General features: G+C 35.3%; 1 protein-coding gene across 2 annotated transcripts in view; it reads left to right on the forward strand.

Moving 5' to 3' along the window:
* The window catches only part of LOC130443066 (E3 ubiquitin-protein ligase COP1-like), a 36,179-nt gene extending 12,988 nt beyond the window's left edge, over nt 1-23,191 (forward strand). Inside the window, exons 3-6 of one of the 2 annotated variants that reach the window (XM_056777525.1) lie at nt 19,727-19,890; nt 21,431-21,988; nt 22,078-22,353; nt 22,800-23,191. In XM_056777525.1, coding sequence (XP_056633503.1) covers nt 19,727-19,890; nt 21,431-21,988; nt 22,078-22,353; nt 22,800-23,134 — 1,333 coding nt within the window. In that variant the 3' untranslated portion in view covers nt 23,135-23,191. Of the gene's footprint in view, nt 1-1,039; nt 2,140-19,726; nt 19,891-21,430; nt 21,989-22,077; nt 22,354-22,799 lie in introns of those variants that run through there. The other variant, XM_056777524.1, reaches the window with a different exon arrangement.
* The last annotated feature ends 2,755 nt before the right edge of the window (nt 23,192-25,946 follow it).

Genomic DNA, 25,946 nt, shown 5'->3' on the forward strand with positions numbered 1-25,946 from the left:
TAAGGTTGGCAACAAAGTACTTTCGTTTTTTACTGATAGAGACTTTTGCTTTATTTTTTGAATAACTTATGTTAGTGCAGTACTTTGCCTTTTATCACGTGATCCTGGTCACATTAACGTAACTTTAGAAGCAAGTAGTGCGTAATTTTTATTAAAGCTATTAGTTGTGGATTAATTTTAAATGGAGTGCAGAAACGAACATTTCACTTTTTTATTTCCGTAAAGGAAAGAAAGTTGCTGTGACTCACAAAGAAATATGTGAATTTTTTGATGCTGATTGCTTAACAGAGCGCACGTCTCAGGATTCCCTTCTGGAGATTTTTCCCTCAAAGATGAGAAACGTTGATGATTACCAAATCAAAGCCATCATTGAAGAGGATCGTCATACGAGAAATTGATGAAAAATGGGTCTTGTACAGTAACATAGTTCGAAAACGATAATGGAGCAAACACGATGAACCAGCACAAACCACACCGAAAACTGAAAAACAACAAAAAAGGCTCATTGCTGACGCTTTGGAGGGATTACAAAGTTAATGTATTTTTTGAGCTGCTTCCAAGGAACCAAACGATCAATTCTGATGTTTACTGTCAACAATTAATGAAACTGGCCAGAATTGTCAAATCGGAAAGGTTTAGTGTTCTACCATGATAATGCAAGGTCTAACACATATTTGGCAACTCGTGGGAAACTATTGGAGCTTGGCTGGGAAGTGATGCCACATCCCCCGTACCGCACTGATCTGGCACCATCTGATTACCATTTATTCCAAAGTTTGCAGAATTCTTTGAATGGTCAAACTTTCACAATTGACGAGACCTTCAGTCACACCTGGCTTAGTTTTTATCTGATAAGGACTATATATTTCATGTACGCTGAATCATGAAGATGGTAAAAGGTCATTGAGCAAAATGGAAAATATAAAATTGATTAAAAACTATATTTGTTTTATTTTATATAACAAAAACGAAATTACTTTGTCGCCAATCGAATAAAGAGGTTTATTATTAATATCATTAATTCAAAGTTATGTTTAAGGTATTCGATTATGGTGCAGTCATCAAAGATATAGTTAATGTTCACTACCCTTGTATCGAAATGATTTCAAGATCGAAAATATCTTGTGTCAGCTGGCATACATACCATAAAAGTACTCTGGCTTCCAGTGATTATGAAGGAACTGTTACGATATGGGACGCATCGACAGGACAAAGAACAAAAACGTTCCAAGAACACGAGAAACGTTGTTGGAGTGTAGATTTCAATTGTGTAGATACTAGATTAATAGCATCCGGATCGGATGATGCTAGAGTTAAATTGTATTCGTTGAACGAGGAACATTCTATTGCTACTTTAGAAGCAAAAGCGAACGTTTGTTGTGTTAAATTCAATCCGAAAAGTTCATCGCATTTAGCATTTGGCAGCGCTGATCACTGTGTTCACTATTATGATTTAAGAAATATGAAAGAGGCTGTAAACATATTTAAAGGACACAAAAAAGCAGTAAGCTACGTTAAGTTTTTGAATAGTGAAGAGATAGTTAGTGCATCTACAGATTCACAATTGAAAATGTGGAGTATAAATAGTCCGTACTGTTTGAGATCGTTCATTGGTCATGTTAATGAAAAGAACTTTGTAGGATTAGCTACTGACGGGGATTATGTAGCATGCGGTTCAGAAAATAACGCCCTTTATATATATTATAAAGGATTGAGTAAAAAATTGTTTAATTATAAGTTTGAAGCTGTTGAGGGGGTTTTGGAACAAGAAAGGAGAGAAGACGATATGAATGAATTTGTATCGGCTGTTTGTTGGAAACAAAATTCGAATGTTGTGGTTGCAGCTAATAGTAGAGGAATCATTAATATATTGGAGTTGGTGTAATTCTGTTGATTTTTTTTTGTTATTTTTTATTGTATCAAATTGTTAATAATGGAAAGCATCATGTGTAGAAATTGACGTATATTAATTTTTGTAAAAAGGATATTCGAGCAAAACTAAAATTAAATCTACTACATTGCAATATCCATATTCTATAATATTTTGTCCAAATATACCTTAAAGGGTATAATTTTTGTTTATTCAGATAAGTACTAATTATTAAATTATGTGTGTATATTATATGCAGACCATTTGGATCCATAGCCTTGTAATTTCAATCCACTTCTTTCAGTTCCTTGCTTTTTCTTTTCAGTGCTGGAGTTTTTTCTCTCCAAGGTCTCTTCCCACTACTACCCTTCACCGTTTTTTTGGCCTACCTCTTTTCCTTTTACCCTCTGGTATCTTCCATGCAACTCGTTTCATAAGTTTGTCTTCGTTCTAAGTGGCCTAGCCATTGTAACCTTCTTGTCTTTATAAACGCACTGATTGGTGACTTATTGAAAAGTGTGTAAGTTTCATAGTCCGGTCAATATAGACATTTAAAATAGCAAAAATTCCCAGAAAGCCAAATATTGGTGGAGAGCTGGGGTTTACCATTAAAAATAAATTTTTAAAAATCCCCATCGATCCTATGTGTGCTACAAAAGTTATTCGGGGTAAAGGGTCAATTTTTTTTTGGATTTTTCTCGAAAATGGTAAGTTTTGTCAAAAAAAAAATTCAGACCAAAGCTGTAGATCTTAAAATTCTCTACTAAAATGGTTTTAATGTTTTTAGAATAATTTAAGGGAACAATACCCCTCTAAATCTAGATATGACTTTATTATTGATATTGATTATTGAGTTGAATATTATTTTAATTTTCTCAGATATTTTAATCAGATTCATACTCTTGAAAGTCTACTTCAACAGTCTTCTTTTTCCTCTACTCTTGTTGGATGTTCATAAATTGTTCAAATGTGACTAAGTCATTGGTCTCGTCATTAAAATCACAGGAATCTTCCTCTATTGTACTCAACTGGACATTTGAGCAAGACTGACTTGGCACTTGCTATACGCTGGAGAACACAGCAACCTCAGCCACATTTGGGAATACAACTTTTTTGCAATTGCAAAAAAGCTTGTAAAATAATTTTTCGAAACATTACCTACCTTAAGAGTTTTTTGTTAATCCAGTGGAAAGTCCATCCAAGAATGCTTGCCTTGAGGATTGTATGGAAAAGTCCACCCAAACCTTATCCTTAGGCCCCTTTCACACCAAACGAATCCTCCACACAGAAGTTATGAGATTTCTGTTGCTATGATTTTTATCACTGGCGTCGCACTATTTTCTTTAACTTTTAAAATTAATAACTCCACGTCCATCTCGTATGGTTGTTGATTCAAGACTGACCGGACGAGGAATCTGACAGGTTGAATCAAGTGAGACCTCGAATCAAACCTGATTGAACCAGATTCGTCCGGTCTGAAGGCGGGAAAAGAGTCCCTTCACATTTAAACGGAGCGCTCGAAGCCGAATCTTGGTCAATCGGATTCAATTTGATTCGGAGTGATCTGATTGATTCGGATTCGTTTGGTGTGAAAGGGCCCTTAGTATATCCAGCGTTTACCAATATTTCATCCAGATATTGAATTTGTGTATTTTCTTCACGAAATTTCTTATTTCTTCACATATTTCCTTCACACAATTATTTCTGCTTTTTCTAGTAATAAACTGTTCGTTTCTCGTTTTTTGCATTGAAATCCCATTTATTTTAATAAATTATGAAATGTTGATCCTTTAAAATCTTCGTTAGCTACTTTCAGAACTTTACCCACTGTAATAACTCATTTTGAAAGAAAAAATTGCTCCTGATGGCGCTCCAGTCGAAATCATCAATTGAATTGTTAATTTGATGGATACTTTTTTGGGTCGGTCGCTGAATGATTAGCTCTGTACTCACGAACGATTCGGTAGACACTTGAAGAAGATACTTCCGAAATATTTGCCGCTTTGGAAATATCTTGCATTTCATTTTTATAAAAATTCACAATCCTTTGTTTTTCGCTAGCGTTGAAATGAATTTTTCTATCTCTTGTCGATGGACTATAGCTAATGTCAACAACTTCATCAGCTATACTCGTGTTAGACATGTTTAAGAAAATTACGCAACAGACAAATACAAACAATCTCTTTGCAGTATGATAATACGATGCCCTCCCTGTACTACACCTAGAAGCTTTTGCAGTAATGCGGTACTTGTCCCACTTATGCGGCTTTTCATTTGTGGTATACCTAACTTAACCAATAACGGTGCCGCGCCTCGTTTCGCACAGGATGTTCACGGGATGATCGTGCACTGATCATTATTTTTGTTCGGTAAATGGACTTTAGACGCAACGTAGCTTCATTTTTGTATTGAGTTTTTTGGATAAAAGACAGGATTTTATGTGATATCCAGGTTCGTGTTTCTACATGACTGAAACATCTAATGACCTTTTTTTTGATGTTAACATGGCTAATCATCTCAGCTCACCATGAACTTTTATCAACTATTATTCTTTTTAAATATTTCAGTCGTAAAAATATGAGTTAATTATTTAATTTATCGTTATTTTCTTTTTGTTTATTTTTGAAATCTACACGAAATTAAACATTATTTTTTTTTCGAAATTACCGTGTTTGATTATTGTGGTGAAGAGAAAAATGTCGAGAATGTTGCACCTAAAAAGGTACTTTTAGGATACTCCTAAACATAATCCAAGAAACCTAAAAGGTTAAAAAATTTGTCTACATAAAATATGTTACATTTTCATATAACCACCCAATATAATGGTGCCATATTGATACGCATGTTGTTTTAAATAAATTTTTCTTAGTTTTGTTAAAATACCTAAAAAAAATTTCCTACCCGGTACTCTAATGTTATAATTACACAGTTTAAAAAAATGTCACATTAACAGATAAAATGAAATTCACATCATATTATAGTTCCTTGAATAATAATATTTGCTCTATACACTATTTGTGTAAATATGCAAAACTATGTCAAAGCCGTAACGAGCTGAGGACATCTATATTTTTGAAAATGATTACCAGTAGTTTTCAATATAAATGTCGGTCCCATTTATAGTGGTATACAATGTAATCCAATTTGACCCGGACTGTCCAAAAAAAAAATTTCCATTTTTAATATAAATAGTCATTATTGCCTTAAAAATAGAGTCCATTTCGAGCCAACACAAGCATCCCAATTTGAATGACTTTCATTCCCTTAAACAAATTACTTTTTATGGCTTCAATGAACTCGTGACGCGTTTCCCGAAGCGAATTATTGAGTTTTGAATAGAGGAAAAAGTCACAAGGAGTCAAATCTGGCAAATAAGGTGGTCGTCCAAAATATCAATGCCGGAATGTGACGGCGCATTAACATGAATCGTTTGCTCATAAATTTGGTATTATACTTCAAGTAGACGCCTAGAAACGACTAAGTTGACCCTTTGGTACAAATTTATGGGGAACGACACCACGGTAATCGTGTTCGACCGACGTGGTATTTTCGGTTTCGGCTTATTTTTGAATCACCAATCGCTAGATTGTTGGGCATATTCGACATCATACTCATAAACTCGTGTCTCGTCTCCACTTGATAAATGTGGGGTCCTGAGCATATCTTTTGCGAATTCGACATTGTTTTTACAAAAGATATTTTTGTGGAAGTTTAGCATTATTACATGACGTCAACTTTTGTTCTTATCGCTTGCATTATACCCCCAGCAAAAAATTCGACGGTGAACTTCATTCAAGTAACGTAAAGAGTGAATCATTCCACGTATCTAGTATATCTGTAGATGTACCTCAAAGCTACATCGTATCAGGATATCAGTGAAAGAAAATACGTAGAACAAAGATAACAACCAGGATCACATGGTTAACAATGATTTAAGAAAAGGAAGAAAATAAAAAGGAAACCTTGAGATTTAATAATTATTATCCAAGCTGGTTTGGAAATTCATGGACAGGTTAAATGAGGTTGTCAAAAAGAATAAAGTTTCTCTTCAATTGGTTCCAGGACATGAAATAATAGATTTGCAAAAGTTGGGGAAGTTAAATCCTTTTTCAGTACCTAAACCCTTATGTGGAATCGTCTACAGAGCAATAGAAAGAACACTATAAGATGAGGTATTTAGGAATTTTACTGGAATAATATACATGAGTTGAGACGGGCAAAGATACTCATGGAAACCTATAACTAAAGAAGAATGTATCAACATGAATTATGTCACTTCAATGGACACCTGAAGACGCTAGGTTTACAAGAGTGTAAGATCCTTCGTGCCACCCAAAGTTACTGGAATAATTTACTGCGGTTGAGGCAGGCAAAGTTACTCATGAGAACCTATAACTAAAGAAGATCTCTTGAATGTATCAACATGAATTATGTCACTTCAATGGACACCTGAAGACACTAGGTCTCTTAGATAACGGTCTGACGTCCTGTCGTTAACAGAGAGGGATTCGCGTAATGCAAGTTTTCGACTACTTGAAAACCTTCACTGTATGCTTTGTACCACTCAAATACTTTTTAGCGATAAATTAGAAGTGAACTCATTGCTCAACTTTTTTTTATAGTCAATATCGCCGGCCAAAAATGTTTCACCAATTTAGAGTAAAAACTGTTCGATTTACACGAGTAGTTTCAATGTACCTGTCCGAGTCAAATTTGACCAGACTATGTATCATAGAGTGTAAAAAATTGTTTATATCCTAGATTAGCTCAAAATTGTTTATTGATTGTGATCATTTATCGTAAATGTAGTGATCATATGACCCAGTATCGTTTTAATTGAATTGAATCAACTGTTGTTGTATACTAAAGTAAAAATCCATAATGCGCACAAAATTAGATTTATAAATTAGTATTATTAGGTATTGGACCAATTTGTAGAATAAAAGACGGGGAAAGTAAGGTGAAAAATCGAATCAACTTTTTCCCATATTATGGCATAATTTTCAAAATTGAAAACACCAACACACTAAACTACTAACACTTATTATCTAATTTATTCAAATTCGCCGTTTGGTTTACTTCTTTCCCGATGTTTTCACCATGGCATCAAATTATTTCTTACTCTCCGGCTGTTGAATACTATCTCACTTTCGTAAATCATCAATTTCCTGGAAAACTTTAATTTGCTGTAAACAAACAAAAAGACCTTCTTAAAAATTGTCTCTTTAAACAATGACAACGTAATGTGAAACAAAGAAATAGTCGCCACATAAACAAAACATGTTGTAAATAGGAACAGGACCGGCTTCACGATCTATATCAGTAATCTAGTTCGTTATTAATTTCATTTTGTTATTTTGAATGAACTTGCCGTATAAATAAACAAATTTTTATTGAGAATTTAGGAAAACGATCGTGGGAAATAGTTGATGATTGTTTCCTAATTTCCCCTTTTTGATTCATTGAGGTCGTTTCGGAGATTTCTGTTATTACAAACTATTAATTTGGTACTGAAACGAACTACGTGAACTTGTACAATTCCACATATTTGTCCACTACAGTGCCTAGAGCATTAAAAACGGGTAATTTTTTAAAATATCAAAATCTTGAAAACCGATTGTTCCAGATACAAAATGATCCAAAATCCATGCTTTGTGTCATTTTTGTTGATCTTACCTTTTTTAATATTGATAATAATTATGCAAAACAAGGAAGAATGATGAATAAGCAATACCTTAACAATAAGTAGACCAAAGTTGTCCAATTTCAAGTTCCTGAAAAGTCGTATTATAAAATACAGGGTGCGGCAGCATAACTTCCTTTTTTCAAAAGTTAATAAAACTTATTGTATGAATCAGAAAATTTTTATTCGTTTTTTATAATACAGGCACATACATAAAGTTTTGTTTTACTGAGTTTTGAAGATCAAATCAGTTAGGTGACGTCCCCCATTCTCCATATACTGAGTAAACCGATTTCTGGCGTTTGTCATGACTCTTGCCAGCATAGCAGGCGTTATGTTGGCAATTTCTTCCTGGATGTTCGTCTTCAAATCTTGTAGGGTCCTTGGACGGTTCACATACACACGGGATTTCAAAAAACCCCATAGGAAATAATCACAAGGGGTCAAATCGGGAGAGCGGGCTGGCCACTCCAAATCGCCCCTAATTGAGATAAGGCGCTCTGGGAAGTGTTCCCTCAAAACAGCCATCGATGTTCTTGAAGTGTGTGCCGTTGCTCCGTCTTGTTGGAACCAAGTGTCCCCTAAGTCCAACTCATCTAGCCGTGGGAAAAAAAATTCCTGTAACATGTTTACATACCGGTGCGAATTCACTGTCACTGTGACTTCATTTTCCTCAAAGAACCAGGGACCAATAATTCCACGTGAGTAAATTGCACACCACACTGTGACTTTAGGTGAATGCAAAGGCCGTTGATGCAATTGTCGAGGATTGGTATCAGCCCAGTAGCGCATGTTTTGTTTGTTTACGGATCCACACAAATGAAAATGGGCTTCATCACTAAAAAAAAAAACAATAGCGTCCTCAGGAACGACTTCCAGAAAAACCTCACACGCGTTCCTCCGAGAATTGAAGTCACGTTCAGAAAGTTCCTGCACAATTGCCATCTTGTATGGATGAAAATGAAGATCATCATGAAGTATTCTCCTCACAGAACGATCGGAAAGTCCAAGGGCAGACGCATGTTTGCGCGCAGAACGCCGTGGTGATCGCAACACTGAAGTTCTAACTAACTCAATGTTCTCCGGTGATCTAATGGGCCGAGGGACTCCAGTTCTTCGTCTTGTCACACTTGCAGTTTGTCTGAACGTAGTGACCCACGTAACAATTGATTTCCGGTCCGGGACAGGGGCCAAGGGGGCTAAATTAAAGCGATTCCGAAAGGCGCGCTGGGTTGCGATCACAGAACATCCGCTCGAAAAGTAAACCTCAACGGCAAACGCACGCTCCTCACTGTTCCAACGCATGATGGCGACTGAACTGTGCCGGGACAAAACTTTATTGTCCCCCCTCTCGAACGAGACCACTAGCACTCCGTTACGACATCTACCGACTAAATGGCGAACTTTTTAAAAAAGGAAGTTATGCTGCCGCACCCTGTACTTCCTATGCAACTTTACTATTTTTTAATTGGTATTGTACACCCGGAAAATATGGATTTGTATCTCATTATTAATTCGATCCCCCTTCTAGCCAGATTTTTAAATTGCATCGCACATTTTAAATGTGAATATCCAGAAGCGCTTAGTACTGCTTCTGTTGTGGAACCTAGACGCCGATTGAATGCTGCGCTTGCACTAAGATCTACCTAAGCAGAGGTGTCACATGGAACCGTTTTACATTATAACCTCTGAAAATCCCTTAAAAAAGGGAGAAGGTATTCTGTCAAATATATGATAGGAACTTTTTTTAGCTAAGGGCTCGATAAACTTTTAATACCCTAGATTCAAAACCGGCTACATCCATTTCGCCCAATTTTACAAAACATCCAAAAACTTGAGGTTTCGTGAAGCTTAATATGATTCAAATTATTGCGTGAGCTTTACTAGAGATGGCAGAGTAGGTAGAGTTAGCTTACAGTGGCTTAATAGAGACAGAGTAGCCGCCATGTTTAATCCAAAATCTGCTAATTTAGTATTGGCAAAGTCTGGACACGAGCGGTCGTTTACGCGATTGATGGGCCTCGAGCTAAAAAATTGATATGCTAAGGGCAAAAGTAGAAGCAAACCAATATCGAACAATCTTTAACCAACACTGCTCTACAATTCAATGACATTGGCCGCATATTGGAAAAATAGCAGCCATTTGGAAAGGGAACAAAGCCACATTTCATGTGGTTTATTCCTCAAATGCGTCCGTCTGAAAACAAAAATAATACAACGCGCTCGCAAGCAATTCGAGGATGATCTTAATTTCAAATTATTACTTCATAAGTATGAAACACAAAAAACTATCTCATCGTTTTTCGACATACAGATGTCGGCATAAATTAAACAACAAATTAGCATTAAGAGAAAAAATGCAGTGTCAAAATGAGTTTACTACAAGAAATTACAAAAGGCTTATGTAAGTGTTCAAATTGATGCCCATCTTGATCAATGCATTTATGGCATGTCAATATGTCTGCGAAAAGTTTCAAATTCTCCTTCAATTGCATTTCGGAGATCGGAAAGCGTGCGTGGTCCTCTTGCAAAAGCGCAGTCCTTGAATAGACAGGATGAAATCTCAGAGTGTCAGGTCGCATGACCGTTTAGGCAACTCAACGAATCCTCGTCTGACTATCCATTCTCCAAAATTAACATTAAAATACTCCCCCACACATAACGCGTAGTGCGGCCAAGCTCCATCCTGCATGATCTCCATATGATCTTCGAAAATTTCCAGATAACTATGGTCCATCATGGGACCTTCAAAAAGTACGGAACCCACGAGACCTCCCTCACGGATACCTTCCCACACACACACTCCAGTCAGGTTTAATTCTTCTTCTATGAGGACGTAAGGATTCTTATCATTCCAGTTCACGTAGTTATGTCAATTGACCGTACCGTTCAGCTTGAAGGTTGCTTCATGTGACCATAAAATGCAATGCTGGAAATATACGAGACATTCATTCTGCAAAAGCGTTTACTCGACGAGCACGTGTTATCATGACACAGACACAACTATCTGAAACACGAACATGCATCGATCGATAGCGTTGCCGGACTTATGCCGATATTTTGAGAGCGTTATCTGACTTATGTATTAAAATACAAGATATTTGGTCTCTTATTAATGTTGTCCTATTCTAACAATTATCGGTACTTTGTCACAAATTTTAATATTATTTTTAAGTCCAAATGCAAATATTTATGCCTAATCGCGTTATATGGCACCAAATTTGATTTAGCAGGGATTTATAAAGATAATCAAATTAGAAAAATAACACATTTAGTCACAAAACGTTCTCATTATACACGGGAGAATAATCCTGTTTGCCCACAAACGCCATATTCACAAAATTATGAGAGGCGATTGAAATGCCTGATTTTATTTATTGATTGTAGTGATTTGGATTCATTTCGTATTATTTTCAAGATCTTATTATTAACGCTGTTTTAAACAATTACAAGCGTCATTTAAATGTAATTAACCCCATTTTGCTGTACATTCAAGAAAGCATTGCTCATTATTGTAAAATTAGACATAGTAATGTGTGTGCCAAATTTAAGTATATTAGACGTCCATCAATGATTATGTTATCCTTGTATCATATAACAATTAAAGAAGTGAGCCTCAGAGACAGAATGGAAAGTCGGGATACTAAAGAAGGACTAGAAATTCAGGATATGATGAGATGAGTTCGAGAACGAAAACGATGTTGGAGACATTATGTCGAAAGAATGCTAGGAAATTAATGAGCTAAAACCAAACATACGCAGAAAACTAGAAGACCGCCCATAGCTGGAGCTCAACGATTCAGGAAGCAAAACAGGATTCTGTCAAAAGAAGAATACTGAGGTATATAAATGAAGCAATTTTTTGCGAGATAGGAAATAAAATTACAGTATCTAATTTGGTATTGTAACTGTACTGAAATTACCTTAACAACCACCCAGAAAAAATCCATTATTTAAAATATATGAAGCATATTCAACTGCATTTAATGAATTACAGTGAGAATAAATATTTTGAAAGAAAGGGATATCGAATTCTGTACAAGAACAACCGAAAGTATCGATTAACTACGCATATTGGCGCCAAACTGATCCTAGTCATTCGTTAATATTGTACAATCATTTAGCGCTTCAGGGCGGCTCTATAAAATAAAAGTATATTCGTTTATATAGTTTTATGGTATTTTAGCCTCACTACATTTTACGCAAATATGAAACTTTATATTACTTATTCATCGATGAGGTCTAAGCTCTGAAATCTACAATACAATTGATTTCTGATAGTATATCAATAGAAAAACAAGCGAAATTTTATCATTGACCTTCACAAAAATCTCCAATCAACTCTTAATCCGGTCAATTTAGACATTCGAAGTTACATAAATTCCCATCAAGCTGAAAATCAGTAAAATTGCTTAAAATACAATTGAAAATAAAATTTGAATGTTCCTCGCCATCATGTTTCACCATCATGCCGATCGGCAGTTATTTGTTGGCTGTCTGGCGCAGTGCCAGATCAGAGAGGTTCCACTGTATTTTTAATTGGTCGAAGTTCACTTTACACTCCAAGAAATTATCTTGGTAACTGCGGAGATCTACCTCCCAATATCAAAATCATACAGTCTCCAAAATAGGGTTCTGAGAATGTGATACGTGCTGAATTCTATAGAAAAGTACTTTCACAACCCCACCTTTAAAAGTAAACTACCATGCTACACTGTGAGATATAGAGACATTTGATTAAATAAGAATCAAACGTGCTTGCAAGTGATTTACTCAAGACGATAGATTAAGTGCTCCGTTGAAAACGTTTCAAACCAACACATATTTTGACTAGGTTCAATTAACTATTCATCCATGTAGTCCCAACGGCGGAATAACTTTCAATAGGGAATATTTGGATGAAATTATTGTAATGTATACAATCATACTATTTCTTTCTTCTTTAAGCATTAAACGCACAATAAAAAGCTGAATGAATGAATTTGGATCAACAAGAGAAGCGCTAAGAACCCGAAAAGCTTAATAATTAAATATTTCAACTTATGGTTGTGCTGGAAATGAACGCAGAAAGTTACAGGTATATAAAGAGTCGAAGTGGTCAAATTGAAATACTATAGAACCTGATAAATGTGAATATGCATTTATTTTAGATGGAGCCTCATCCTGTAGCACCTTATTTGTATTGCTTTCATTTAGGTGATTTGCTTCGCTAAAAGATTGGACCACAAAATTATTTGAATGCTGTAACTCAGTAGAGTTGTGAGATCTGTTACAAAATCTATAGGATTTTTACAAGTAATTGATGATGATGGCGATGACACAAACAGGATTCTTTCAAAATATTTATATTTACAGAAAAGTCTATGTGTTGATCATTGAATTGGAAACTTTACAAATATATTTATTATCAAAAATTTAATATAATCCATTCCATATTTTGTATAGTGTTATTATTTTGGAAATTATACATATATATTTTGTAGAAATGTTGGAGCATATGAAGAACATTAGTTTTTTAAAATTTTGTATGTATATAAATAAATCGATTATAGAAAATGATGATTTTGAGAAACTTATACGAGGACTGATCCTTTAGCTCAATCCCTAAGCTCACTATTGTATTTTTAAAACAGACTAAGCTGACACTAAATAAGTTCAGATTTTTTTCTAATTACCCGAATTTTTACAATTTATTTTGTATTCTGGAAACATGTTAGTTATTATTAATTTTACTTCCCATTTGGGGATCATGAGAAATGTAGTAAACATCCTAAATAAATTAAAAATTGTATGTCTATATTAGTTACATATTATGGTGACATATTATTTTGAATGGAATATGGGAAAACATTCTACATGCAAACCTATATCACTTCGGCACTTTTTTTCTCACGTTTGTCTTGCATACTCCACATTTTCTTTACTTTCCTTCAAAAGCTCTTGTCAAAAAATGATTTTCGCTGTTGCTGTTCGGTATAAGGAAGCTAACATTCTTCGCATGTGGTCTACCCACATTTTTCGGATCTGACGTAGAAGAAACTTTCAAATAGTGCATCAGGATTTCACGTCTAAAATCCAGAAGTGGCATTTTACCATTTACAAGACAAAAATGCACATACTCATTGATAAATGCTGTATCCTAACATTTGAGTAAATCTACTCCCCCCAACTTATTATATTCTAAAATCAAATATGGTTGAAGAATACTTTTTCTCGCTTTTTGTGTTCTGGACCATCTTTTGACAGAGGTAATATGCTTTCATGGTTAAAAAGCATTTTTATACAATTATTGTCTTTCCATATTACCCCTAAAACTTTATTTTTGGTATCAAACCTACTGTCATATGCGCCTCGTTCACTTTTCTCATATCTCTCTCAGTTTTTATTGGGCAACTATTTATTCTTTCAAATCTACATGTGCCTGTTGCGCGAATGTTCATTTCTAGAAGTTTTTGGACCACCGAAAAACTCGTTAAGAAGTAGAAGCTATTTAGTTGAGGATTTTCAACTTTCGAAATCAACCTCATTACGACGTCTCCTCCTATTCCGTGTGAGGTTCTGTCGTTCTTTTTCCTTCATAAACCTGAAAATGGTAACAATAACCACTAACCGAATAACATCTAGTCCACATTTTGAACCCGAATCTTATAGGTATTCCTCTGATGCATTGTTTGAGGTAGTAGCGTCCGAAGTATCTTACTATTTGCTCATCAATACTCATGAACTTATTATTTAGATGCTCAATTAACGGTCGTATCTTGAACAATTTGTCTGTTTTGTCCTTGGGAGAATCATTTATTTCTGCATTATTTGCGAAATGGAGATTTTTTTATATCAAGGTAGCGATTTCTACACATACATTTTGTAACCATTGGTATACAAATATCTTCATCTTCGCTCCAGTACATTTTTCCTGTGGTAAGCTGTAATAGCCAGACAACAAAAGGATACCCAAGAATTTTTTCAGACTTTGAGCTTTCACTGACGATGTGCTCAAAAATTACGTCGTCAAAGAATAAATCAAAAATTCCATTTTTATATTGTTGTGTTTTTCTGTGCTCGTTCTTTTCTTTGGTACAGAAAATAGTAGTTAGAGCAAATCATGACCTAGACCACTTTCACAGCTCGATGGCACATACCATCCAGTTCTTGATAAAGGTGAAGACATCCGGTATCTTCGGAGGAGCTTCTGGTAAATTTTACAAGAGGTGAAAAATTGAATATTGTAAAAAGCCCAGAGAGAGAGAGAGAGAGAGAGGAAAGTGTTGGACATAATTATATGTGCAAATCAGTCAAGGGCGCGGAGAAAAGGGATCAGCCTACGTACTAAACAAAAATATAACTGAGGTTCCTTCTACTTACATAACAAGCCAAAAAAATATTTACGCCTTTCAAATTCATAATTTTTGAAAACATTTTAGAAACACGTACAGATCAAAATTAAAATGAAATATGTTATATTTAATTATTTGCTAAACAACGTTAAACAAATTCAAGAACATACACTTTGGCAGATACAGGAATGAATGTGAAATAGCCTGTCAATGCGCTTTACTAGATGATGGTAGTAGGGATTAGTACGGTCCTTCAAGCAAGTATACTTGACTTCTATTGGATAGTGAAGAGCACTGCGTGGGTATTTACTTTCATTATTTTTACTAGATACCAGATAGAATATATATTTTATTCAGGGGTACAGAATGTAGTACTTTAATTATTTACCGTACTAATTCACCAAGCGCATTTTACCCCCTTTATGATCCGATACTTTCTCATTTCTTGTCTCTCGTACGTTTCTCGACATTCACTCCTGTATTTGCCAAACTGTACTTGTATGAAACAGGATTTTAACTTTGCGGCACTTGATCTTACAAAATGTTAAATGAGCAGTATGAAATCACATCTAAGGGTCAGCGTCGGATTTAGGGAGGCTCTAGCGGGGGTTGAAGCCCCATGCACGTAGAGGCCCCGCAGAATTACTAATTTAATCATTTATTTCAGAAGCAATATTGAAACTATAGCAAAATTTACATTTTTTCCAAAAATTATTTGGAAATTTGAATGAAATGACTGTATTAGTATAATTTAATCCACACACTAATTTTTTACTATATAAATATAATAATTTTATACTCTAAATAATAATAAATTCTATATTCCACGCATTCAAAATGTAAATAATGAATTAGAAGTGCGAGTGATTTCTAGTAGATATATATATTCGAATGATCTCCAATTTGAATTATTTTGTGAATCACGGCAATTCATTCCTCTTATCAAACTTCAAACCGAATTTATTAATAATACAAATAATTTATTAATAGCATTGAAAATGCTCAATTGGATCGTTGAATCAGATATGATCAAAACTTTTTCTATTCATTTATACAGCCTACCGATTGCTCGTGACGATACCTATAGCGAATTGTGAAACAGAAAGGTCATTCTCAGTTTTAAAGAGAATAAAAAATGTACATCGCTCTACAATGTTAGATGAGCGATTGTCGTCATTAACAAGGCTGTGCATTGGAAATGAGTTAATACAGAATTTTATTGAGATAATTGATAATTTTGCCACAACTAAATCGAGAAAGAAGTTTATTAAATAAAAATTTTATATATGAGGGCCGTTTTTTTTCAACCTCCGATAGGCGCTAAATAAAAAACAAGTTCATATAAAACAATAATTTTATCATCAAAAGATGGGTACACTTACCTCTTCAAAGAAAGTTGCCGCCAATGAATTCGAGTAGTCCTTATTGGTTTCAAAGCACTTCCCACCAATCCACGTATTTAGTTAAGGAAAAGATGAAAGTTTTCTTTAACCATTCTGCCAACTCGTTGGACCAGGTCATTTGAGTATAATATTGTGGAAGTATGTTCTACTCTACTTAGTTCGTAGCCCTTTGCAAATAATTTAAATATTTTTTCGCTATTTTTAAAATTAAGTATACAGATTATTATGTTAAGTGTAAACGCAAATCTTATCATAAATACAAATGTGGATAACCTTTCAGATCTTGAATATACATGCAAATAGTACCAGGAAAAATGATCAACAAAACTTCTAAGTTTAAATATAAAAATAAACATTTTTTTGTTAACTATGCGTAAAAGATAACAATAAAAACCATCTTTTTGATTTAAAAATAATTATTTTGAAACTTGAGAAGCCTAGGTCCATAATAATTCAATTGTAAATTAGTTGACACAATAGAAGGAACCACAGTATGCAACAAAATCGCACTATTCGTTAAAGTACTTTTTTGTGAAGATTATTTTATCGCCAAAACTAATATTTAACGAAATGTGTGAGAACAATGTAATAATTTTGGGAATATACATAAATAATGACCCCATAATATGATTGGAATACACTTCACATGTAAATCGCACCCTCATATGAATGTTCATTTTCAGTTAGGTCTCTAGAAGGACCAATTGTGATAGAGAAATATGTTGAAAATACTAAATAAATGTAATTTGTGTGAAGTAGCTATACAAATGTAGCAATAAATATTTCTCTTGTAATTTGTTTTTCTCTCATACATAACTGAAACGTGTCTATAATAATATGATGGTACAGTGACAAACAAACCTTCTACTCCACTTAGTTTCCGAGGACCGTTTCTGAACATAGTAGTTCTTCTAGGCCAGTGATATACGGCCTAGACGAAGTTCGATCCGTGTTTTGTCCGAATTCAAGGTAAAATTTGTAGTACTGAACGCAAGACCTCTATAAACGCCCGGTTTGTGCTAGGAACTAATTCAACATCGATAGTCTAGCAGTCTTTTTGCAAATATGGAATTATCAAGACAATTCTTTGTTCATACTTTGTTACCGAAGAAAGAACAATTGCTTCAGAAACATTTTGGCTCTATGAAGTTCAAGGCTCAAGACCAAGAAACCATCATGAGAAACAGTTTTGTAAACAAATCTTCATCTGTTTCTGTTTTTGTTTATCCTTATAAAAATCTGTCCTACAGTTCAAGCCTTTCGTTTACAAAATTCAATAATAAATCTAGATCTGTGTCCCTAGATACCATTATTAAGCACCACTATATACGGACTCTGCTATTCAAACGACACCAAATTATTATTTTGGAACACACTGTGTGAGGATTCAACAGCGACAAAATGTTGGATAGGCGCCGCTCCGGACGATCATCCGGGTTGTATGTTCCCTTCCATTTAGTACGTTGACTGTTTCGAAAAAAGCCCGGTCCGGGCGTAGTGTAACCTTGTCTAGGTATACCTCTCAATATACTCGTAGCTTCCCTGGATCGTGAGTCCCGGCGTCAGACTGTGTCTTCAGTGGCCGCGACAATTATATGCGATTGCATACGAAAGTCTTAAGTGACACCGAAAACGATGCCAGCGGACCCAAGCGAGATTTGATATTTGAGTTTTTACGTGCGATTGGACGCGCTTATTCGACGCAGAGTTTCATTTAAAACTGAAATCATGAACGATGTCCAAAAAGAGTATCGGTTATTTGTTTTCGCGCCACATTCGAAAGGGAGCGGGGAGGGGTTGGTGGCATCTGCCATTTTGTGGAGCTTTAGTCACGATGGAACAGTACTCGGGGACGCATCACGCATTTTGCGTACGAGCGTATTATCAATAGTGACTGCTCAACGTCTGTTTCGTGCGGAATATCGTACACGCCACGTGCCAAGTGTCGATATCATTAGGAAATGGATCAGGATGTTCGAGAATACAGGTGTGACAGTTAAAATTAAAACTCTGGTCGCCCTCGTTCAGTGCGCAATGAAGAAACAATTGAAGAAGTTGTGGCGTCGGTTCTTCGAAATCCATCTTTATACATCAGAAAGTGAAGCCAAGTGTTAAACATCAAAAAATCGTCCTTGCATCTAATTTTAAAGGAATATTTGCATTTAAAAGCCTATAAAATTCAATTAGTTCAAGAATTGAAGGATACGGACTATGCTAATCTAAACTAAATTTTGCGAACGAAATGATGCAGCGATTTAACAACTTTGAAAACATATCGTTCAGCGACGAAGCAAATTTTCACCTGAATGGTCATGTTAATAAGCAGAATTGTTGGTACAGGGCAGTCGTGAATCCGAGACGAAAGTATGAACGACCCCTGCACAGCCCAAAGGTCGTTGCTTGGGCCGCTATGTCTGCTAAAGGAATGATTGGTCCTTATTTTCATGAAGATCAACGAGGCCGAGCAATCAATGTGAATAGTGACCGTTACTGCGATATGTTGTGAAATTTTTTGGTTCCAGAGTTTTAAGAGTTTGCAGGTTTCAACTCAAGAACGTGGTTCCAGCAATATGGGGCCACTTGCCATACGTCGAATGACTCGATGGAAGTTGTGAATCAATTATTCCCTAAGTCAATTCGCGAAGGGGTAACATCAACTACACCTCTCAGAAGCCCCGACCTTAGCCCGCTTGACTATTTTGTATGGGGATACCTTAAAAGTAAGATTTATCAAAATAATCCAACGAACCAAACCCAATTAAAGGAAAACATCAGGTCAGAAATGGCAGCAATATCAAGAGCTTTGTGTCGACGTGTTATCGCTAATCTTCGTTCCCGTTTAGAAGAATGCCAGCAACGTAACGGTCATCATTTGGATAACATTATCGCTTCCAAATAATTTTCCAATTCATATGGTATCAAAAAACAATAAAAGTTTTTATTGCTTATAAATATTTTTTGTTTACTTGAACTTACAAATACCCGATGCCATTTCTGGATACGTTGGAGATATTGAATTACTTTTTGAAACAGTTTCCTGATAACTAAATGTCAAAACGATTTGATTCGATTAGACATTATATGAAGAGTCAATCGGATCACGTTCTACATTTTTTTCGTAGACGTTCACAATTGGATTATGTTTCGATATCGTCCTCAGAGACCGATGATAAAGTTTACGGAACGCGCCTCAGACAGTGTAATATTTTTTATCCGAATGAGATTAGAAACATTTTCCAATTTTCTAGGTTTTTAAATTAAATTGCATCAATAACATTGCATACGTTATATTAAATTTTTTCACAGTAACGTTTTAATGAAATAAAAGTCGGTCATAAATTTGTAGGTATTTTAAGTTTGTGAATTTTTTTGCAATTTGAATGCAATAAATTTGAATTGATATATTTTGGTAGTTAAGGAAATTACTCTGTTTCAGAGCTGGAAATGAAGTTAAAGCTGGAAAATGTTTCGTGTTTTGGGGCTTAGACAAGGAATATCATTCTGTTGCAATCGCGGGACTAGGTAAAAAATCTGTAACTCATAATGAAGACATTGAATTGCTGTGCGAAGATAACGAAGCCGTGCGGATAGCTGCTTCAGGTAATTAAAATTTCAAGTCAGTAAATAAAACACTTCTTAAATGTATGCAAAGTGGATTAACGGATTCCCGAAATCTTCTTAACAGGCTTCTTTTCAGACTTCTTACTGATAAAGAAAAAGAAAATCATGTTTCAGTTCCCATTAAAGAACAAAATTGTTATTATAGATAAAATTTGGGTCTATATCTATAACCTTGAGTCAAAAATACGGTGCTCTCAGTAAAAAATTAGTGAGTTACCTCGCACCTCAATCAAACTCGACAATCAAGGTCATTTGTCAGTTTTTTCTTTGATTATGAGGGCAGATTTTGATTGTGCTACTCGAATTTATCAAGTGGGTATTTGGAGGTTTACAATAGTGATTACATTTTTTGGATTCACATACAGTTTTCTATTATAATTTGACCCCTGTCTGTCAATAGAGATACAAATAAATGTTTTATACAGAAGTTATGGAAAACCAACAAAATGAAATGAATGGGTGGACACAATATTCAATAAAACTTTTTCCATCTGAGTGTATTGAGTTTTAAATTTTAAGTACCACCTGAAAATTCAGTAGATTTTATAGATTTTGTTGAAAATATTTGCACCGAACTGGCAACAATGAAAAGATTGTTGAAATACAGTCAAAAAACTTTGACTCGGTCATACATCTAATTCAAAATTATTGTAATTTTGACCGGATCCCCAATCACCCTTTCTCCAAAATCATCACCAAGTCTCAGCCATGTTTCACAGGATTACACATTGATCTAACATACGTTCTTTCTTCGAATTGTGCTCAAATATATTCTCAAAAATATTCTCTTTGACCCATCACTCCATAAAACTCTCTCCCACTCTTCATGCGTCAAATTTTTAGTTACTTTAGCCTACTGCAATCTCTTAATTTTATTTTGACGTCATAAAAGAGGTTTTTTCACTGCCACCTTTCCAAAAAGGCCAGCTTTTCCCAATCCCCTTTTCTCTGTAGAAGTATTCAAATGCAGATTCCTAGATTCATTAATCTGAGCTGCTATCTCTGGGCCCATGGGTCCGTCGATCACGTTTACTGATAGATACTATTTGCTTATCTTCAGCAGTTGTGGTTTTCCGAGTCCGCTCCTGGTGGATGTATGTTTTGTCACGTTGTAGTCCACGGTACGACGAAGTATTTTTAATTTGGCCGCAACGGTACCGTCACTTTTACCTAGACTATGAACACTTAATACACGAGTTTAAAGCGATAGTTCCGTGGTTTTACTCATGTTCAAACTTACAAGTCTGAATTTGTGAGAACGAAAACAATTAGTATACGAACTTCACAAAAAAATTTCTTGATCCAAAAAGTAAAATCGAAACAGATTCTTGCATGTTTTAACTTGTCGCACTGTTTTGATCTTCGCTTGACAATAGGAGAAAGAAATTTGTTAAAATGTATTATTTTGAAATTTAACGAATGGATTTTGGGGTGGGCAACAACTTTTGGCCGGTAGTGTACATTTCTTCAAGATTGGATTCCATTAATAAGACGAATTAAGGTTAATATTTATTTTCAGCTGGTTGTCGTGCTTTGGATTCAGTCGGAATTAAAAATATAGATGTAGAAGATTTTTGTGACGCAGAATCAGCTGCCGAAGGAAGTAACTTGGGCATATGGAAATTTCAAGAATATAAAACTAAGAAAGAATCTCTTCCACAAGTCTCACTTTTCAAATTAAGTGAAAACGCATCTGATGATTGGCAAAAAGGAGTTATAAAAGCCGAAGCTCAAAATTTAGCTCGAAGGTTGGCTGATACACCAGCAAATCTTTTAACACCAACTATATTTTCTGAAGAAGTAACGAATATGTTGATGCCTCTAGGGGTAGATGTTAAAATTTACGACAAAGAATGGGCTACGAATCAAAAAATGTTTTCTTTTCTGGGTGTAGCTAAAGGTTCCATCGAACCACCAAAGTTTTTAGAAATTACGTATAATAAAGGTAATAATTCTGATGCGCCATATCTTTTGGTCGGCAAGGGAGTTACATTTGATGCTGGAGGCATTAGTTTGAAACCGGCCCAAGGTATGGATGAAATGCGTGCCGATATGGGAGGTGCGGCAGCCGTAATTGGTAAGTTTGAAGTTATTGCTTTGAATCGATTCACTAAAAAGTAATCTGCTTTTAGTTCATATCGTAATTATTGTAAAATTTCTTTTTAGGTACAATATTTGGTTTGGCGAAACTTTGTGTGCCAGCAAATGTTAAAATCTTGATTCCTCTGGTAGAAAATCTTCCATCTGGAAGCGCCATAAAGCCGGGAGACGTTATTAGAGCCAGAAATGGTAAAACTATATGCGTGGATAACACTGACGCAGAAGGACGGTTAATTTTGGCGGATGCACTATGTTATAGTGCCGAGTTTAAACCAAAATGGGTATTAGATATTGCAACTTTGACTGGAGCCATGCGAGTTGCATTAGGAAATGCAGCAACAGGTAAAAACATTATTTAGGAGTTGAAGAATCTCAGAAAAATCTTATTATTTTTGTCTCTGTCTCTAATGATAATATTTTCGAAAAAAAAATCCTCTCACCTCCATTTGAACATAAATTAAGGCTAGAAATATCCAAAAATACACTCGTAAGCAAAAAAATCGACTCAAGTCCGCATGCTTGCGGTCAAAACTTCCTACCAAAAAATCTGTAGCTTCCATTCTGTTATTGAGTTTTTTTTGTAAGCCGTTCAATTTCATACAAAAATATATATTTCTTTTTACTACACAATATTTCGTTGAAATACATCAAAATTCCAGAAGGCCAATTTCGGTCTTCCAGTTCAACAAAACTACCCAGTTATTGAAGATAAGAAATTTGAACTTATTTTGTCATGTTTGCTTAAATTAATTATGTAAAACAATGTTATATGAAATACAAATTTTTAGGTGTGTTTACCAACAGCAATAGCCTGTATACGATCCTTCAAAAAGCGGGCTCGTTAACAGGTGATAGAGTTTGGCGGATGCCCTTATGGAAACATTTCACTAAACAAGTAGCTGAAAATACCGCATACGACCTTAATAATATCGGGAAAGGTAAAGGAGGTGGCAGTTGTACAGCAGCAGCATTTTTAAAAGAATTCGTACCCGAAAAAACGAACTGGTTGCATTTAGATATCGCCGGTGTTATGGGACCTCAAGATGACAGTCCTTATTTACACAAAGGTATGACCGGTAGGCCTACAAGAACTCTAATCGAATTTATCAGAGCTCAAGTGTAATATTATTCGATAAGGTAATTTAAAACATTGTTATAAAATAAATTTAGTTGCCACAAATTTTGTTTCATTACCCAAATCATTACAGCAATAAACGTATAACAGGGAATTTCAATTTTGATGTCACTAGTTTATACATACAGTAGAACCTCACCAATTCGACCTCGGAAGGTCCGACTCCCCGCTTAGTCCGACCATACATCCCCCGCTACAGTCAGATCTGCATTACCGATGACTCATTGTGTGCGATATGGATCAGTAGGCAGCTGATTGTCGATTGGTGAGGTAGTATGTACAGTTTCGACATAAAATAACTTGTTTTGGAGTCGATATAATTGTTATTGTGCACGCAGTTGTGTTATAAATTAGTTACAGTGTTCTGCTATAGCATCAGAGAAACCTAAGCAAGTGACGCTGTCTTTAGCGAAGAAACTGAAAGTGCTTGTAAGGTTAGATAAAGGCGAGCCTCTTAAAAAAGTTGCAAGTGAGTTACGAGTTGGGATAACAACTGTTAAAGACTGGAGAAAAAATAGGAAAACTCTTAAAAGTCGTACAGTAAGGATCGATGATGAGAAAGGACTGAAAATGCGCAAGACTTTGAAGAAGCCTTAAAGTGAAATTCCAGACAATGTCTTGTGGTTGTGGTTTGAATGGAAAAGAAGAAAAGAAACTAAACTGTCTGGATCCATTATAAAAGAAAAGGCATTGGTTTTGTATAAAAAGTTAGGTGAAGAAAATAAAAAGTTTATAGCGAGTGAAAGGTGGCTAGATCGGTAAGAAAAATGACACGGCGCACGAAATATAATTATTTTCAGCGAGAAGCTGTCCGCTAACGAAACAGCTGCTAATGATTTTGTTCCAAAATTTCAAAACTTGATTGAAGAACTTAAACTGTCCCCTATCAAATGTATAACATTGACGAGTCTGACTTAAACTACAAAATGCTCCTCGGAACAACTCTTGCTACACAAAATGAATCGGTAACTGGTACAAAAATTGCCAAAGATAGAACAATTGCTCTCTGAAGTAACGCTAATAGCAGTCACAAGATACCATTGTATGTGATCGGAAAGGCAAGAAAACCAAAGATATTCAAAAACATTAACATGGCATCACTGCCTGTATATTATTGTATAATCAAAAATCAACATGGATCGATTCCAGCAGTTTTAAGGAATGGTTTTATGATCAGTTCGTGCCTGCTGTTACAAAACACCTAACAGAAAAGAAACTTCCCAAACGTGCAATACTGTTACTAGACAATGCGCCATTTCACCCATCCGAAGATGAACTTGAAAAAGGTGAAATGAAAGCTTTGTAACATGCCTAACCCAACCCATCAACCAGAGGTTCATTAAGTGGCTGAAGAGATGATATCGTCGAAAATACATTGGGAAGAAATGAAAAGATATTAATGCTTGAAAAGTCTTAGCTAAAACTTTAAAAGAAATGAGTGAAGAAAATGAAGATGAAACATCCCGTGCAACAAAAAAATGTCGAAAGTTAAGGCTCAGACACTCAAACAATTTTGAGGAATTTGCAAACTTTACAGCCGGATGTTGAGCCCAGTGACTTAAGTGAGTGGATCAATACAACTGACATTGACTGCATAACGGAAGAAGAATTAACTGACGCCCAAATCATTAGCTCAAATTCGAACAACCGATGGGAATGAAAACGATAATTACAACGAAGATAATGAATATATGGCTCCAGTATCGCATAAAGATGCAGCCTTTCAGTACATCGAACAAAGCTGTGCGTCTACCCATATAGATATTTGGTGTATTACGAAATGACGGAACATCGCGGCAAAATCAAGGTTGTCGTCTGCTAAGCTAAATAACATTATAGACTTTTTTCGTCCCGCTTAAGAACATTTTTTACCATGTGACTTCTCACGTTTTAATTGAGTGCAAATCAATTTTGTGTTAATGCAGTACTGCAATAAGGTAAGTACAGTAGTCACATTTGTTGACTTGCTTTCACTTACTTTAAACTTCCATTTTCTTAGCCACTTTTGTAATTGGTTTAGATGAGCCTCAACATTTTTGTTGCTGTTTGTGGTTCTTGATTAGTAGTCATCAATACCGATCTTGAAAACATTCTAGAATGGGGTGGAAGCAATCTGAATGAGTTTGATGCAGCAAAGAACAAGGCTGCTATTTTTACAAAGAAAACTGGCACTGCAGCTTCAGATTTGGTTCTGCCTGCACATAAAATATCACCATCACCGCACATTCGCTTGTTGGGTGTTAGGGTTGGAAGCAACATGTCCTGGCATAGTCACGTGGCCGATTTAGCCAAGCCAGCTGGATTCAATACAGAAGAGAACGATCTAGAGATAACCAAAAACTTGAAAAGCTTAGAGCATAGAAAACTGGCTCTGTTTTACCGATACTAACACGGCAAATGTTCTTTCGAGCTGTCAAACATAATCCTTCCTAGAGCAGTTTTTACAAAACCTACTCGACTGGCAGACATTCAGACACCGAATTCACTTTCAAACACCCAAAACTTTAATTTTTCTGGGCTCATTTCTTTGGAGAAGTGTAATCAGCTACCTCGAATTACTCGAGTGTAAAAGGGTTTACCTTCTTGTGCTTGCTTTTTACATAAAAAAAAAGAAATATTGTAACGAGAGTAGATTGATAGCTTAACTGGAACTCTAACCTGACATTATCCTATATATTTTGACGCCCTTATCGAATATTCTGGAGGTTCTTGGTAAGTAGGAGGAAATTTAGAAAAACGTCAACGTTAAATTAAAAAGTTTCAAACCTTGATTTCTGGAATGTAGAATAAAACATTTTTT

Source organism: Diorhabda sublineata, chromosome 4 (assembly GCF_026230105.1).
Source record: "Diorhabda sublineata isolate icDioSubl1.1 chromosome 4, icDioSubl1.1, whole genome shotgun sequence".
In the NCBI taxonomy this organism is placed as follows: Eukaryota; Metazoa; Arthropoda; class Insecta; order Coleoptera; family Chrysomelidae; genus Diorhabda; species Diorhabda sublineata.